The sequence below is a fragment of the Bidens hawaiensis genome, unplaced genomic scaffold, assembly GCF_021521415.1.
Source record: "Bidens hawaiensis isolate Kalapana, Puna unplaced genomic scaffold, B.hawaiensis_p1.1 tig00006534_1, whole genome shotgun sequence".
Classification (NCBI taxonomy): Eukaryota; Viridiplantae; Streptophyta; class Magnoliopsida; order Asterales; family Asteraceae; genus Bidens; species Bidens hawaiensis.
Window position 1 is genome coordinate 845123 of NW_027491439.1, and position 18542 is coordinate 863664.

The window sequence follows — 18542 nt, forward strand, 5'->3', positions numbered from 1 at the left end:
TAATTTCTTTATGAACACCAAATATAAATAACTTATAATTGTCACTAAAGTTAATAGTATTTGGTTTCCCAATTTTCTAATTTTTCTGTTTTATGTATTAAAATCCTTCATTAAGCCAGCAAAATTGAAACATCATGCTCTATAAAATTATGTTTTTATATTTATGTTGTTCATCGTTCTCTATGCTAACCATATTATATTATATTATATTATAGATTTGTTCAAAATTAAAGAAAACGGAATTTTTGGGGTCAATCAACGTATTCCAATAAGAGGAGTTATTCAAACGGTTAGTTATTTTAATATTTTTTTAGTTACCCTTTAAATATTTATTAAGAAAATAAGAATGCGTTTTTTTAAACGTGCAGCTTCAAACCAAGAAAACTACTTATTAGCATTTTGAACGATAACATTTTAGTTTAAACGTGTTAATACACTATTTTGTATTAATATAGTTTTTTTATTAACTAATATATAGTAAATAAAAATTAATATAAAAATTAGGCACTTGTAACGAAAACTTATAAACGATTTTTAATATATTTATTATTAACTACATTATACATTTTTTATGAACAAAGTTTTAATAACACTGAATGTATGTTTACACATTTCTTTTTTCTATTTTCTTTTTTAGAAATGATACGAAACATAATTTTCAGTTATCCAATACTATTTTATTTTCTGAAAAACCAATTAAAATATGTGTTTTAATTAAGATGTGTATACGAATCAATTTATGTTAATTAGAGGCGCAATGATATTTCTCCATTATTTCTTTACTTATATTTGGTTTACTCAATTTATATTGTTTCCAAACTTAGAAACAAAATTCACAAATTTAGTTGTGGTCTATATAAAAAACAGTTTTTTTGGTTTTTAAGTAAGATCATACCAATTATTTTATATATTTTAGTTTGAACTAAAACTTTCATAAACACATTATGCTAAAAAAAATCAAAAAGACCGAAATTATTTTGACTCGTAGATTGGTTTTAAAAGTCGGTGTGCCAATAATGTTACTAACCAATATGGATCAGAATAACGGCTTGTGTAATGAAATTAAATTGGGAGTAATTAATCTGGGTACGCGTTTTGTTGAAGTAAAAGTTATTTCATGTACTAATACTGGTTATCGCATTTATATAATTCGTTGTGGTTTAACACCTTCAGATAAGAAACTTTCGTTTAAATTAAAGAGAAGATAGTTTTTTCCAGCTGTAGTCTGTTTTGCAATGAACATTAACAAAAGTCAAGGTCAATCTCTAGCAAAAGTTAACATATATCTCAAAGACCTGGTGTTTACACATAGACAACTCTATATAGCTTTATCAAGAGCGAAGAGTGATGTTAAAATTCTTATATTAAACAAGGAAGACAATGTTACAAATAAAGAATAAATAAGATTTATAAGAAAGTTTTTTTGTAGCTTATAAATTTTACATTTTTAACCTTTGATTATGTTTTCAAATATTGTAATTTGAATGTTATTTGGGTTTATCTTTGTGTTTCACAATCATTTGTTTTCGTATCAATATCATTTACAACTTTAAGTATGTCGTCGTCCCGAATAACATATAACAACTTATGTTGTTCTTTCAAATGACATGTGTTTGTTCGAAAATATCAATATTTCCACCCGTGCCCCACACGAGGAGTATTTTCGTCCATCCATATAAATATGTTGGATGTCGTTTGTCAGTTAGATAAAAATCGTTAAAAATCAGAACTTTAATGACCGAAATTGTTAAAGGTTTTATGATTGTACCATGATAATAAAAAGACAGAATTACAGAAATTTTCCTTTATGTTTACACCAAATTTCAGTGGTTGTCCTTTATCTTTAAAATTAACATAATTTCTACTTTACGTTTTTCAAATGTTACACTGTTCGTCCTTTGACCCTAACCCAATTAATTTTTTCCGTTAAGTCAAGTCATATGCTTCGCACATAAGGGCATATTAGTCATTTTACCTATTTATTTAAAATTCTTTTAGTAATATAAATAGAAATGGGAGAAAGATAATCCATGATTGGTCCAAACATTTGACCATATCTTGTTGTTTTGACCAAAAGATCAAACACAGCCCCTCTCTATTCTTTAAACTTCCCGTGCTCTTCATCTCCAAAATCAATTCACCATCTCCTTGATCACATATCTAGACTATTTCTTGGTGACCATCCGTTTTTATATTGTTATAATCATTATATAAACGATTTTATACTTTTATAAACCAACCTAATCAAAACTCGAGACCATTTCTTGGTGACCATCCCTTTGTTTCCGCCGTCAGGATTGTTGGACTTAATTTCCGTCCTCGAGTTAATGAGGCGGGTTGGGCCGACTCATCGAGCCTATGATGAGTTCGTGTCTTATTTATCAAGTTGAGTGCGTGACTTGGTTTACATGGAATAAATTACTTGGTGAACAAGTCTAGCAAATGACTTGGACAACAAGGAATTTATTTATTAATTAATTGTTTAAATATGTTTTTACTAATTAGTGATTGAGTATGATAAGAAGATTGTATTCTAGTCTAATTAGGTTTTCATGTTTAAACTAGTATATATACCCGAGCTTGTGGGTTATATCAAAAAGTGAGAATAGTTAATGTATTGTAATTTCGAGCTAATGAGAGTTACAAGATCGAGCTTATGATCTAAAACTTTTGTATTGTGTTTATCGATCCTGGTCACCAAACTTCAATTGGTATCAGAGCTCGGTTTACAAACGAGTTCTTGTTTCGGTTTAGAGAAGTGATCGTGAGGTTTTTTATTTCTTTAGCCGTTCGAAGACAAAGTGAAGGTTTTCATCTACTAAGGTTGTTGTTTACAAGCTTCAATTGGTAAACGACAAAAGTAGTAAAGCAACAATTAATTGAGTTTGGAATTAATTGGTTGTATTGAATTTTCCACCACGTAAAGCAACAATTAATTCTTTATTGCCGCCACCCGGATTTTGTATTATTCGAGGATTGTTCACACGTAAAAAAAAGGAGTTTTTTCTCCGATTTGTTTTAGTTCAAGGGCGTTGTCATCTTTGCATAGTCAGACGCAAACAGGAAATCAAGAACAGCACATACATCAGGTTCTTCATCGGTTTTTCTGTTTCAAGATCGATTCAAGATTTCGGAAAATCTACAGTCGGAGACGAACCATGACAAGCCAACCTAGTAATCAAACCACTATTTCTCTACAATGTCCGATGCTAACCAAAACTAATTACACCATGTGGGCTGTCCGGGTCAAAGCGGTGTTCCGGTACCACGGAATATGGGATGTAATTGAGCCGGGAAGTGCGGACGAGAAGAAGAATGGTGCCGCCATCGCTCTTTTCTTTCAATCCATACCGGAAGATCAAATCATGCAAGTAGCCCAATATGAGTCGGCTAAAGAGATTTGGAATGCCATAAAAGCCCGGTATGTCGGAGCGGAGAGGGTTATAGAAGCACGTCTACATACCCTTATAACCGAATTTGAAGGAACGAAGATGAAGGATTCCGAGTCTATAGACGATTATTCCGGGAGATTATCCGGTTTAGCAAATAAATTCGCAGCACTTGGTTCCGCCATAGATGAAACAAGATTGGTGAGAAAGTTTTTAACTGGCATGCCTAAAAGATTCATAAATATTGTAGCTTCTATCGAGCAGATGGTAGATCTCAAGACACTCAAGTTTGAAGAAATAGTTGGGTGTCTTAAAGCTTTTGAAGATCGTGTGAACAGTGTTGATGACGAACCCGAGAATAATGGGAAGTTACTGTTCAATAGGGCTAAGAGTGGAAAGTTTAAAGGGAAGGGCAAAGCAGAATCTGAGCAATCCCATGATAACTCAAAAGGTGTCCGAAACAAAGAAGGTAATTCGTGGAAGAAAAGGGATTATTCGGGGGTTCAATGTTTTCGTTGTGACGAGATGGGTCACTATGCTTCGGCATGCCCGGAAAGAAGAGGAAAACGAGCCGAAGCGTACTTAACCAAATCAAATGAACCAACAACAAAGGAAGTTTTGATGAAAATAAGTATCAATAAAGAAGTCATGTTAAATGAAGAAAATGTGCATCCTAAGCGGTACAAGTCGGAACCGATGGAGGATGGTTTTTGGTACCTCGATAACGGGGCGAGTAATCATATGACGGGTATGAAATCTTATTTTTTTGAATTAGATGAAACTGTTGTTGGGCATGTGCGTTTTGGTAATAGTTCGTGTGTCGACATCAAGGGAAAAAGTTCCATTACAATTATTTGTGATGATGATGTTGAGAGAATTATCTCAAACGTTTATTTTATCCCGAACTTAACGAGCAATATTTTAAGTTTGGGACAAGCAACCGAACATGGGTGCAAGGTGATTATGGAGGATGACCAACTTTTAGTTCTTGACAAATCGAGAAAGGTGATTATGAAGTCGATTAGATCAAGAAATCGGTTGTACAAGGTTAGGCTTCGTGTTGAAACACCGATCCGGGTTGAAACATCGATGTGTTTGCTATCAATTACTTCCATTAAAAAGTTTGATGACCGAAGTACCCTTATGGTTAATCTCGGTACCGAACCCGGTAAAAAGGCATACCGGAAGCATGACTCGATTAAGAACCAAATGCATGTTTCTCGAGATGTAATTTTTTATGAGAAAAGAAGGTGGGACCGGGTTGATAAGAATCCTAAAAACCGAGTAAATTTGATTTAGAGTAGCCCGAGTAAGGTTGCAAAGAATGTTGCAGTCCAAGCTAAAGGTCCGGTTCTTTCTTTGTCTGGTATGCAAACTGATCCGGGTCAATCAACCATGAGACGGTTGACTCAAACCACCATTTCTCCAAAGATAATTAATGATTTTATGTTGGATAGAAAGGTTTGTTTCGATCGAGGAAGAGAAGTCATTTTTGATGACCCAAAATTACTTTTAACTCAAGATGGTGAACCGGCGAGTTATGTCGAGACATCCGGAGTTAAAGAAAGGGAAAAACTACTTGGAGTAGAGAATCTAAGCAAAAGAGATATGCTTGGAGTTAAAGATCCACCAACTTTCGAGTCCGAAATTAGAGGGGTGATTGTTGGACTTAATTTCGTCCTCGAGTCAATGAGGCGGGTTGGGCCGACTCATCGAGCCTATGATGAGTTCGTGTCTTGTTTATCAAGTTGAGCGCGTGACTTGGTTTACATGGAATAAATTACTTGGTGAACAAGTCGAGCAAATGACTTGGACAACAAGGAATTTATTTATTAATTAATTATTTAAATATGTTTTTACTAATTAGTGTTTGAGTATGATAAGGAGATTGTATTCTAGTCTAATTAGGTTTTCATGTTTAAACTAGTATATATACCCGAGCTTGTGGGTTATATCAAAAAGTGAGAAGAGTTAATGTATTGTAATTTCGAGCTAATGAGAGTTACAAGATCGAGCTTATGATCTAAAACTTTCGTATTGTGTTTATCGATCCTGGTCACCAAACTTTAAGGATCCGGTCATCGGTCACCATCTCTGATCGAGCACTTTTTTGAGCACCAAATACAACTAATCCTACCCCCCTAACTGCCACCGTTTATCATAAACACTACATCTGACCTCTCCACCACTACAATGTGTTTTCCGGCGACTACGACAAGGTATCCAGTCAGCCCATTTCCGTACACTATTATCTATATCGCGTGCCACCTCCTCCGACACCATAAGCAACTCAGAAACCTCCATATGCTTCTTTTCAGATCTGTTTGATATCACAACCCAGGTACCAGCATATTCAAGAAAATGCAATTCTCGCAAACACTCCAGTTAATGGCGTCCGTCTCCGATGACCTCATTACCACTGTTAGATCTTCCACCGGAATTGTACGGTTCCTCATCACCACCGACACCTTCAATTCCTGTAACATCCTAAAATTTTTATAATGTTAAATAAAAGAAAGTTATGTTTAGTGATTTCACGTTTTAGTTATTTAATGTCGAGTAAGGAACGGGTCATGGGCTTAGATTACGTAAGATGGGTTAAATGAGAATGGGCCTTGGGCCCGTGGGCTTGAGAGATATAAATACCCATCCCAAGCCCAAGATATCATTTTATTTCCATCTTTCTCTTTTACACACTCAAAAACACACACATAACCGACCGAGATCCGAAGTCGAGACCCGAGATTGTGCTGGTAGATCTGAGTTGGAAAGGTAAGAACTAATCCCGCAAAGCTAATATTACTGAAAATGGTTAGGATTTGACGGGTTAATCGGACCCGAAACACAACTGCCCAAATCGGACCCCTAAAACGTCGATTTTAGGCCGATTTGATGGTTGGGATTTGTAGGCGCCGATCATACGATTCCGTGGGTACCAAAATCGAGTTATTTAGCTAAGAAACGAAGGAGTTATGGGCAAACAGATCTGCAGCGCGACAACTTCGCCTTCATCTGGGCAACTTCGCCTTCAAGCGATGAACTTCGCCTGCAAGCTAAGTTCGCCTGATGAACTTCGCCTGCAAGCCAAGTTCGCCTGATAAGTTCGCCTGCAGCCAAGTTCGCCTGATGGCAACTTCGCCTAAATGGTAACTTCGCCTAAAAGCCAAGTTCGCCTAAATGGTAACTTCGCCTAAAAGCCAAGTTCGCCTGAGGTTTAACTTCGCCTAAAAGCCAAGTTCGCCTGAGGTTTAACTTCGCCTAAAAGCCAAGTTCGCCTAAGGTTTAACTTCGCCTGAAGCCAAGTTCGCCTAAGGTTTAACTTCGCCTGAAGCCAAGTTCGCCTAAGGTTTAACTTCGCCTAAAGTGAAGTTCGCTTAGAAAATAAATTAAAAACCTAATGGAAAATGTGTTAAGGCAGTTATCGAAAATAAAATTTTTCCAAGCTGACCTGGCAGCTTAACCCCAGCCAGGGGCTCTGCCCCTTGGACCCCGCTAGGGGCTGCCGCCCCTAGAACCCCGCTGCCAGGGGCGCTGCCCCCGGACCCCCGTTCGTTGTGGGTCATATATAGATAGAAATACAAAACGAGAAGTAGTAGTTAATTGATATGTGTAAATATTATACAGTTAGCCGAGCCCAGTTAAAGAAAGGAATTACGATCAACGGCGAGCGTAACAGGATCCAGGTGAGTTTCTAGCCCCATTCCTTGTTATGTTTTCGGGGCTGTGTGCATACTTGATGTGTTGTTAATACATTTATCCTAAGTGATAAGTGTATGCCATATGTGATATATGTGATATGTATGAATGATTGCTTGATGGTACGTGAACGATCTTCGGATATTGCACGAACTGTCAGGTTGTAACGTTATAAATATGGTAAGTATGATATGTATGAATGATTGCTTGATGGTACGTGAACGATCTTCGGATATTGCACGTACTGTCAGGTTGTAACGTTATAAATATGGCAAGTATGATATGTATGTTTATGTGTATGAACGTAATAAAGTTAATAAAAAAAGGAAATAACGGTTGTATGGTTGTATGGTTACGAAAAGGGTACCGAGCCCTAATAATACTCGAGGTATGATGTATGGTTGTATGGTAACGAAGAGGGAATCGAACCCTACTAATATTCGAAAACAAGGGACCAGACCCTAATAATATCTGTGATGTTAGGGACCAGACCCTAATAATATCTGTGATGTTAGGGACCAGACCCTCATAATATCTGTGATGTTAGGGACCAGACCCTTATAATATCTGTGATGTTAGGGACCAGACCCTTATAATATCTGTGATGTTAGGGACCAGACCCTTATAATATCTGTGATGTTAGGGACCAGACCCTTATAATATCTGTGAGGTTATAGGGCGAAAGGCTCTTTAAAACGTATGATTATGAATGTAAAAAAAAGTATGTAAGTAAGAATGAAGGCATGAGTACTTATGTGTGTATGAAAGAAAGTTATGAGGTTAAGTACGTATGTATGTAATATGGTATTGTATGGTATTGTATGATTAACTAGAACTCACTCAGCGTAGCTGACTTTTAGTATGCACGCAGGTGAGTAGGTTGAGACAGCTGGCTTGAGTGGAGGACACATGGCAGAAGACTAAAGCCTGGCATCTGAAGATCTGATATGTTTATTAAGTTATGTTTTGATTTTGAAAGACAAGAGGAATGTTTTAAGACATGATTATGAATCGATATGTAATGTTTTATGAAAGTTTTATATTCCGCGTAAAGTTTTTAATTAACTCTGATATTTAGAACTGTGTTTATGAGTAAATCCAACACGAAAGTAGGGTTACCGGTAACGGGGCCTTACAATTCCACTGTCCATATAATTCCGATTCAAGCGCAAAATCCCTAAAAATGTTTTCAGATATGGGGTTGTGTTGGGAAGATGAAAGGGTAGGGAAAAGAACGGTTTACCCTCACATCACTACCTTGTAACACTTAGGTGCTGTTTGTTTTTCCTCAAAAGCACTTCTGCACCTCTTCTGTCTGCGCCGCGCAGACCACGCGCAGACGTTGGGCTCTGCAGTGTGTTTGTTTTTGCGAAGACGTTTCATTAAAAAACATCTGCGCGTCCTCTTCTCCTAGAAGTCTTGTACACGTGACTTCTCACCTCTTCTCCACTTCTTCTTCTTTGTTCCTTCATCATCAGACACTTCACTCCAACCCTAACCTCTCTTCCTCCACTCCTCCACTGTCTCGGCCGACGGCGGCCTCCACTCCACCGCCTCCACTCCTCCACTTCTCCACCGCCGCCTCCACTCCTCCACCGCCGGCCCCTCCACTTACCATCAAGCTCAATCAGGGTTGACCCGGATGGACCAGTTTTCACCCGGTTAACCGTATATCACAGGCGAGGTCATACCCGCGCCCGATTGTAGACACCTCCTTCTCAGCCGCTGATTGAAGATAGAAGAAATTGTTCTTGTAAATTGACATCGGAATTCTCGAATCAATTGGGGTTTCTGGGTTTTGGAATTTATTTATTTATAAAATTGGTGGGTGTGAATGCCAGGTGGAAATTGATTAGTTAATGGTGTTTACCCATAATGAATGATATGAACGTAAATGGTGTAAGGGGTTGAACTTTCGGACCCAAATTCCTTTATCCGGAGCATGATTTTGAATTGATGATATCTCTCAAATTAAGATGGTGTTTGGGATTGCTTATCAAAACAACTTATTAACTATTAAATTTTATAAATATAAAAAGATGTATGGGTAACGTTATTTTTTAACTTTTTAAAGAAGGAAAAATGAGTTTTTGATAAGTCAGAAGGGAATGACTTATCAAAACAACTTATAAAAGTTAAAAAGAGGTAATATATAAGCAATCTCGGCCTTATTAGTCATTTTGATTGGTTACTTACGCTAAATTTAGATTTATGTTTGAACAGCGGGAGTTGAAGTTGAAAGGTACTTGCTTTTATATAAAGGTTTTGTTTTTAATGACTTTATTTTAACAGTTTGCAGACGTTAAAAAACAAACAGTCTTCTTCTTACAGTCTGCAGATGTTTGGTCCACCTCTTCTGCTGCAGATGCCTGCAGATATAGTCCGCAGACTGCAGATGTTTTACCTCTGAAAAACAAACAGCACCTTAGATAATTTTAAAGATAAATGACAAATACTGGGACAATGTTTGTAATTCTGGCTGGCTAATAAAAATCTAACAACACACAAGTACCAAAATAGTCATTCTCTCTAATAGCAATGTTTTAAAACCAAATGAAACGGATAATGGGCTAGCTTATTGGGCCTCATATCATAACCACCACTACACGCTATAAACACACTCATCCAAACCCTAACACCACGTCACGTCTCACATTATCCCGGCGGCGGCATCAGACCAAACCCTAACCCTACCAATCCCAAAATGGTGAAGTTCCTAAAACCAAACAAGGCAGTAGTCGTCCTCAACGGCCGTTTCGCCGGCCGTAAAGCCGTCATCGTCAAGCAATTCGATGACGGAACACGTGACCGTCCGTACGGCCACTGTCTCGTCGCCGGAATCTCCAAGTACCCGAAGAAGGTGATCCGCAAAGACTCGGCGAAAAAGACTGCAAAGAAGTCACGTGTGAAGGCGTTTATTAAGCTCGTGAATTATAATCATATTATGCCGACTAGGTATACGCTTGATGTGGATTTGAAGGATGTGGTTTCGGTTGATGCGTTGCAGTCTAGAGATAAGAAGGTGACTGCGTGTAAGGAGACCAAGAAGCGGTTTGAGGACCGGTTCAAGAGTGGCAAGAACCGGTGGTTTTTTTCGAAGCTCCGATTCTGAGGGAAGACCGGGTTGGTTTGGTTTTTCAGGTTCTGGTTTGTTTGTTTTGGGTTTTTGAGTTGGTTAAAGACTGATTATTAATGTTAGTTTACTACTTTAATTCGAATATTTTGAATTGGGTTTTGTTTTGTTTTGTTTTATATCAAGGTGCTTTCTAATTGCTAGTTTATGTTTGTTTTAATTTTAGTTGATATGATTTTATTCACTTAACTAATAACCATAAGATTAGGTTTCTGGCTGTTTAATAATTTCACGGTTGCACAATTTAACTAATAGATTCCAATAGTGTAATACTACCTGATCTTAGGTTACTTGGTACTCAATTCTGATCTCAATTGAATGGATTCTAGTTGAGCCTGGGCGGTGTCGAGCTTGAAATTTAACGATGCAGCTTATCTAGGCTCTAGCTTGATTTTTAACGTTAAACATGCCTAATATTAGCCAACATACGGAGCTTGAGTTGATTTTGGCACGGTTACAAATATGATCCAACTCAAGCTTAGCTTGTTTCAAATTAAGTTTTTTTAACACGATGTAAGACCATAAATGGAATCAGATTAAACAAAACATATCACTTGTTTCTTATCAATGGACATGTTTTGATGTTAGAAGTGGGCATCATTTATGTGGTTTATGAATGGCTTTGGAGTGGTTTAGATGGAGTACTCTCTCGTTTTATGGTGAAATCCTTGAGATGGGAAATTGATAATTTTGATCATCAGGTTCTTGACTATTCTTTCTGGTTAAATTGGGTTCCGATTAAAGTAAATTGCTTTATTTGGAAATCGATAATGGATAGGATTCCGACGAAAATTACGTTGTCGTACAGAGGTATTTCGATGGGTGATTGCATGTGTGCTCTTTGCGGGGTGACTGTTGAAACATCACAACACTTATTTGTAAAATGCAAAGTGGCTAGATTGGTATGGTCTAACGTGCATGATTGGGTTAAGATACCTAAGTTAAATTACTATGATTCGGTGAAGGAGCTACTCGCATATCCCACCCAATACACTTCGAACAAGGAGGAACGTCTTGCTATTCAATCCATCTCGGCGGTCACGTGTTGGATGATTTAGATTTCACGAAATGAGGTTATTTTTGAGGGTGCCCCCTTTTCGGTGTCTAAGGTGGTGCATGATATCAAAACGGCATCTTTCCTTTGGGTTAAGCATAGAAGTAATCGCTCTAGCTTGGATTGGGAGAAATGGTGTAAATTTAATTTTGTGAATTTTCCGCTTGAAGTCTTTGTCTGGATAGTTGTTTTTATATGTTATTTCCTTGTACTTTTCGGGCCTTTTGCTTCTCGTAAATGGTCCTCTTTTTTGTTCAATAATATTGGCTTTTCAAAAAATTTATGTGGTTTATGGTCTTTTTCCTGCTGCGTGTCCGAGTTTGACGGGCGTTGCGAGCTCACGTTTGATGAGTTTTCAGGACTCCAACTCAAGTTTTGTTTATCATGGAACCTAAACTCTCAACCATTAGGATGGCACTTTTATAGTTCTTGATTGGGTTTGACTTGTTATCTATCACAAGTTTACTATATAGCTCGATACTTATTGTATTTTAAGGGAATTAAGTGACCTTAGTTTGTTAAGTTGTGATATTATTCTCCAGGATTTTGCAATACTATGGTAATAGCACTATTGAGATTCATTGGTAAAATATAATTTTGAATCTCGAGTTTAGGCTTACACTTAGGATCAAGTTTCAGATGAAGGGTTTGCTTGAAGAAGTAGAGCAAACTTGTTTTAGAAAGTAGTGCCTGCAACTAGGCCTAGCTATGTAAAATTATAAATTGATCAAGTAAACCTTAAATCACTGAGTTTTGCTTATGCATGGTTAACTTCTTGGCCCATAGCATATCTACAGATTGCCGTTTTTCAAGGTTTAGTTCTTGTCTATTTTGGGTTTCAATATTATACGGTTCATTTATTTGTTTCAAGTTTCAACAATTTCAAATACGTGGGACTATTCCGGCATGTATTGTTAGGGACAGTACATGGTAATCTTATTGTGTTGAGGAGTTGAAATTGATAAACTCGGACTCTCCATATATTTATCTGCATGTTAAGTGTATATAATTGAGCACACATAAAGTTATAACATGAAGTAGTCACATGTAATAGTTTGGTGGTTTATACTTTAGTTGTGAACGGGCTAAATGGGTTGTAAACGGATTAAACGGGTCATAAATGTTGCAGGCAAATTGTAATTAAGTTGCAAGCGTGTTAAATGCGTTGTAAACCACTAAACGGGTTAGTGGGTTGAACTTCGAAGTTATATAATTATATATCTTACTGTAGATCAACATAAAGGCAATGCGTTTACCCGGGGAGGTTAGGCTTGCCGATCTACAACTTGATTATTTTCATGTTAAATTTGTGTTTTATTTCACACAGTGTATGAATTTTTGGCCCCCAATATTGTCTTTCTAATTAAATTATTTTAATTATAAAATACTTATACATTAAGTTTAATCATACCATCTTTATTCTTTATATTTATATAAAAACCGCATAATGACCAATCTTACGTGTGATGAAAATGTTAACAAGTTCCTAAATTACCAAAGAATCCTAATTCATTTAAATTATTAATACACAATCCATAAATATAATTAACAGCGATGTCTTTAATAATTGAGTAAAACATAGCATTATTAGCCTCGTCACAATGAGAAGATTTCTTCATATGGTTTGACGTGAGAATACTTAATAACTGGAATAAAAATTCAAACAAGTGTGTGAGAGAGAATATAACATGAAATCTCCGTCATCATCTCGAACTTATACCAGATGTTAGCTTTCTAGGAAGAGAATGACCCTATAGTGATCCATGATGAAAGGTATAACCATCATGAAAGCGACTGTCAAAGAGATATAATAAGACGTCCCTTATTACTATACACCTTAACAATTTCTCTTCACATAGACAAAATCCCCCAACCCTGCACCATAAGAGCAAATGGTACCAAGCACTTTTCGTAATGTTTTCAAGTTTTTAAGAAAACCGGGATCAGGTACTGGTATGGTGCCGAGTTCATCCCTAAAGTAGGGTATTGACCCGTTTTAACATATCGGATACCGTTTCGTACGTTTCTCTTCAATATATACATATGTAATGATATAAATACATTTATCTTAAACATCATATTGTTTTGTTACTAAAATTTATTAAAAAAGAATAAAAAACATGTCCAAGATTTGTCTTATTGAAACTAGAGATGTTCAACGAAACCGGTTCCTGGAACCGAACCGGTGGACCCGAACCGGACCCGAACCGTTTTTTGTAGGAACCGAACCCTATCTGATTCAACCCGATGATCCGTGACCGGTTCTTGCATTTCTGAGTGGGGGCGGGTAGGAACCGGAACCGAACCGGAACCGGTTCTGGAACCGAACCATCCGGAATCGGTTCCTAACCGGTTCTTGCATTTATGTTAATTGTTTTGTTTATTTTTCATGCTATACAAATACGAATCGTAGTTTAGAATCCAAATCGAAAACGAAAAACGAAAAAAAAAACTAAATGCACTTGTATTGCAAATCCAATGAACAAGTTTACATTGTACAATGGTTACATATTTAACTGATGATGTTCCAACTGATGAAACTCTGCAACTGATGTGTCACTGATTCATATTTTGCATCAGTGACAACAAACTCTGCAACTGATGAATGTTCCCACTGATGAGTATTCCTCATCAGTGGCAACCTTCAGTAGTTGTCATCAGTGGCAGCTTTCCCACTGATTCAACTGATGACTGTTCCCACTGATGAGTATTCCTCATCAGTGGCAGCTTTCCCACTGATGAGTATTCCTCATCAGTGGCAGTCTTCAGTAGTTGTGATCAGTGGCAACCTTCAGTAGTTGTCATCAGTGGCAACCTTCAGTAGTTATCATCAGTGGCAACCTTCAGTAGTTGTCAACTTGTCATCAGTGGCAACCTTCAGTAGTTGTCTTCAGTGGCAACCTTCAGTAGTTGTCTTCAGTGTCAAACATCTTCAGTAGTTGTCTTTTCTTCATTAGTTAATTGTTTATTTTTATGTTAATTGTTTTTTTTATTTTTCATGTTATACAAATATGAATCGTAGTTTAGAATCCAAATCGCAAACGAAAAACGAAAAAAAAAACTTTTTTTTACACTGTAACCGGTTGGAACCGGTTACGGTACAGGAACCGGGTTAGGAACCGGTAAGAACCGGTTAAATAGGTTAGGGGTCCGAGGGTGGGAGAACCGGTTCGGTTCCCTAACCGGTTCGAGCCTGGAACCGGTTTAAAAGGGGGTTTTGAATATAGGAACCGGTTAGGAACCGGTTCCGGTTCCTAGTCCCAAACCGTTTTGAACATGCCTAATTGAAACCACATAGAAGCGGGCCAAGCCCACAAGTACCACCCAAGTCCACCACGTTAGCATTGAAAACGATTTAAACAATAACTAATTTTCAAAAACCTAACATATGTCTGTTCATAAATAGTTAAATACCCATCTCCACAAGCCCAAACAAACCCAGCCCATAAACTAAAGCCTGTATTCAAACCTACTTTAAGCAACGTACACCACGTTTCACCTTTTATATCTACATCCACCCACCACGCGCCACACACACCGGATAACCCACGCGCTTCAACGATCTCCATAAGTTGACCAAAATCAATCCAGAGACTCCACTCGTTACATAACAATAACAATAATAATAATAATAATAATAACAATAACATAACAGTACACCAATGGCGGACAGAGATGAATCATCCAAGCCGACGAATCCGTTCACCTCGTTGTTATCGCAGTTCACGCAAGTAATTAGTAACTTCCGTTTGCCGTTTCTGCCGCCGCCGAAGAAAGACGTGGTGGTGAAGGTTGAGACGGAGAAGAAGGCGGTGGTTCGCGGCGGTGAGGTGACGGAGGTTACGAAGTCCACGACGGTTACGTTTCCGGACGGGAATAAGAAGAGCGTTACTCCGTTGAAGCTTGAATCGGAAGGAGCTGAGCAGGAAACGAATCCTGTTGTACTCTGGCAGGTATACGTATAGTATATGTATAATAAAATGTCGTTGTGGTGATTTGTGTATCTATATATTTGATTTGTTGTGTTGATTTTGAATGTTTTGAGGTCTCGTTAGGTTTTATTCAATTTACTAAGTATATACGCCTGGTTTTTTAAGTAATTAGTGTACAAATTGGTTGAATTAGTGTAAACTCGTTAGGTCAGGCCTTTGGTAACTATTTGTTCTCTGTCAGGTATATGTATATGTATAATTTTGTATTTGTGTGATTTGTGTAGCTATGTGTTTGATTTGTGGTGCTGATTTTTAGTGTTGTTAGGTTTTAGTGATTAGTGAAATATTGAAATTAGGAAGAATTTATGCCTGATTTTTCAAGTAATTAGTGTATGAATTGGTTTGAATTAGTCTAAGCTTGTTAGGTATGCGTGTATCTATATTGTTGTGATTTGTGTAGATGTATGTTTGATGTGTTGTGTTGATTTTGAATGTCCGATAAGTTGTTTAGAATATCGAGTTCTCGTTAGGTTTGTTGAAATTATTGAAATTAGGAAGTATATGCTCCTGATTTTTTTAAGTAATTATTGTATGAATTGGTTTGAATTAGTGTAAGCGTGTTAGGTCTGGCCTTTGGTGACTGTGTGTGTGATTGAACCGAATTGATTTGTGGTTAGATGTTGATGAACTGTAATGGAAGGATTTTTTGGGATTTTGAGACTGTGTTAAGATTAAAGAGAGTGAAACAGTATTAACTTCATTGAAGTTAGTCGCTGTGAAATCTGGAGCGAATATGTCAGGAATGGTGGAAATGGATACGATTAGTTGAGTCTTTGTTTTAGGTCTTGTTATGCTTACGATACCATTTGCTAGGTGAATTAAGTCCAGACTCGGGATCGAGCGTTGTTCAACTTACTTATTTGATTTTATTGAAATTACGAAGTATATAAGCCTGTTTTTTCATATAATCAGTGTATAAAATGGCCTGAAATATTCTAAACTCTTAATGTCTGGCCATTGGTGACTGTTTATGTAATTGAACTGAATTTGATTTGTGGTTCGATGTTGATAGACTGTAATAGAAGGGATTTTAGGGATTTTGATCAGTATTAACTTTATAGAAACAAGTTATGGTGAAATCTGAACCAAATATGCAGAAGCTATGTAAATGGATACAATCAATTGATTCTTTGCTTTAGGTATTGTTATGCTTACAGTACCGATTGCTAGGTGAATTTAGACTAGTCGTAGAAGTGCATAGTTTAATTGGCTACTGAATCATCAAAGTGTGAGTATGGATGGTGATGGTTCACTTAAAGTTTAGCTTTGCCCTAACCCTCAAGGACCTGTCCATTTAGAAGGGGGTCCAAGTTCAGGTAGGAACATAAGGTCTGGTACTCTGGTATTTGTTATTTTCAGTTTCTTTTTCTCTTTTAATTTCCTTGTCTTTCAGACCTAATATTGAAATGCACATTACCGTGACCAAATCTCCCAAACCGAAGAAATAAGCCTGTTTGTCCAGTTTAAGATCCAAAGGTTTGGTTCATGGTTCGATTTTGTGGTTTGACGATTTAATTGTTCAGTTCCGTTAGGAACCTGTGTATATATGTATATATATTTTTACATATTTTGGGATATTTAGCTATGAACCATCTTTATCATGTTGAAAAAATTTGATAGAAACTAATGTTTTGAAAAAAAGACCGGTTCAGACCGCCAAGCCGAATCGTTAAATCACAAACCAGCCAGTCCGGCCGACCCATCTCGACATGTTTGGTTTTCTGTTCCATGTGACCACAGTTAGCTGTTTGACCCAGAATTGACGTCATAATTGGTCAAACCGAACCATTAACCCTTTGGTGCACATAGATAGAGAACAAAGCAGGTAAATTTAGAATAAGAGTAATAAAAAATTTCCATATTATTTTCTGTGGGTGAATAAGTTTTTATCATATATATTTTGAAATATTTGCTAGCATAAAATACAGGGTGCGCATATTGTCATCTTCTTGGAATGTGTGTATGTAAAGAAACTGCATCTATCTACACTTTGTCTTCATTAGTTCTATTATCAGCATTTTGTGCCAAGCATAGATGAATCTTTTAGTCATGGCTTAATCGTGTGACCAACTCTGCTGGTTGGCGTTAGTCACATGCAGTTCTAATATTTTGTGTGTAAAGGGGACCACAGACCTTTTTTGTTTTGTTTTTTGGCTGCCACTTATGCTGCTAGACATGCAATAAATAGTGTCTTTAATTGTGATGTGAAATGTTCAAAACCAAACTTGATTCCGCTCGGCGCTAATAATTAATTATATGCCTTTGCAATGAAACAATGAATATAATGATTTTCTGAGCTCGAATATGTTGTCTTATTTTGTATGTCCCACCTGCATTGCATCGAGGTATGTTTTATAGTACAACCCTACAATGCATGTAAGAATGTTTTATTTAAGGCTAACTTTCTTTTGATTATGACCCGATCTATCCCATTTAGTCATTTACAAGAAAACGAGTCGAAATTAAACTATGTTATGGTTGCCTTTAGGTTTACGTGATTGGTGGTTTCTTCATCTTAAAGTGGGCCTATGGGCGGTGGAATGAGCACAAGGAAAGGAGGAAGCAATCTAAAGATGACCAACCTACGGATGAGGGGGGTGATTAGTACGTATGAAACGTGTTTAAAATTTGTCTTTTTATGTCATATAATTCACATACTTTGCCTTATATCGTTTAAACCTTGAAGTTACTATGAATATACAGGGCTCAAAATTTCACTATGGTCTAGTTTGTTGTTGCAATTGCAAATATCAATTTGCTTTATGTGGTAAATGAGGATTATAGTAAGATTCATGCCTTATGCAATGCCCAACTGCCAGTTTTCGAGTCCTAATTCTGAAAGTAAAATAAAATAAAGTCTTACCAAGATAAGTACAAGATGCTTATTTAAGTCACTTATTATATAAATACCAAGGACTGTCTTCAATCTTATATTTAACACTATTATTCATTATCATCCCACTTAGCATTTCGTGCATTTGACATGGTTTATTTAAAGCTAACGTCTGATTTTAACCCGAGCTTGCCCGTTTACAAGAAAACGAGTTGAAATTAAACCATGTTACGTTTTCTTATAGGTTTACCTGATTGAATAAGTCGGAAATGAGACGCGCATGAAAGTCGTTTCTATTGATGGACAAGTACACTTAAAAAGTGCTACATTTTTTTTATATAAATAAGAGCGCGCTTTGTTAAATGAACAAGTTAACTCTTTTTAAACATTTTCAAATGTAACATACCTTCTCTGCAAAATGAAAATCCTTTCCTCCAAGTAATCA

At 36.8% G+C, this 18542-nt stretch overlaps 2 protein-coding genes across 2 annotated transcripts; both read left to right on the forward strand.

Moving 5' to 3' along the window:
• Positions 1-9714: 9714 nt before the first annotated feature.
• LOC143632770 (large ribosomal subunit protein eL27-like) lies at positions 9715-10288 on the forward strand. The gene has a single exon (XM_077101198.1). It carries the CDS (start codon positions 9790-9792, stop codon positions 10195-10197), a length of 408 nt encoding a protein of 135 aa, XP_076957313.1. The 5' UTR covers positions 9715-9789; the 3' UTR covers positions 10198-10288.
• A 4603-nt stretch (positions 10289-14891) lies between these two features.
• On the forward strand, positions 14892-17947 carry LOC143632772 (uncharacterized). The gene is made up of 2 exons (XM_077101199.1): positions 14892-15225; positions 17753-17947. Exons 1-2 carry the CDS (start codon positions 14935-14937, stop codon positions 17867-17869), a joined length of 408 nt encoding a protein of 135 aa, XP_076957314.1. The 5' UTR covers positions 14892-14934; the 3' UTR covers positions 17870-17947.
• The last annotated feature ends 595 nt before the right edge of the window (positions 17948-18542 follow it).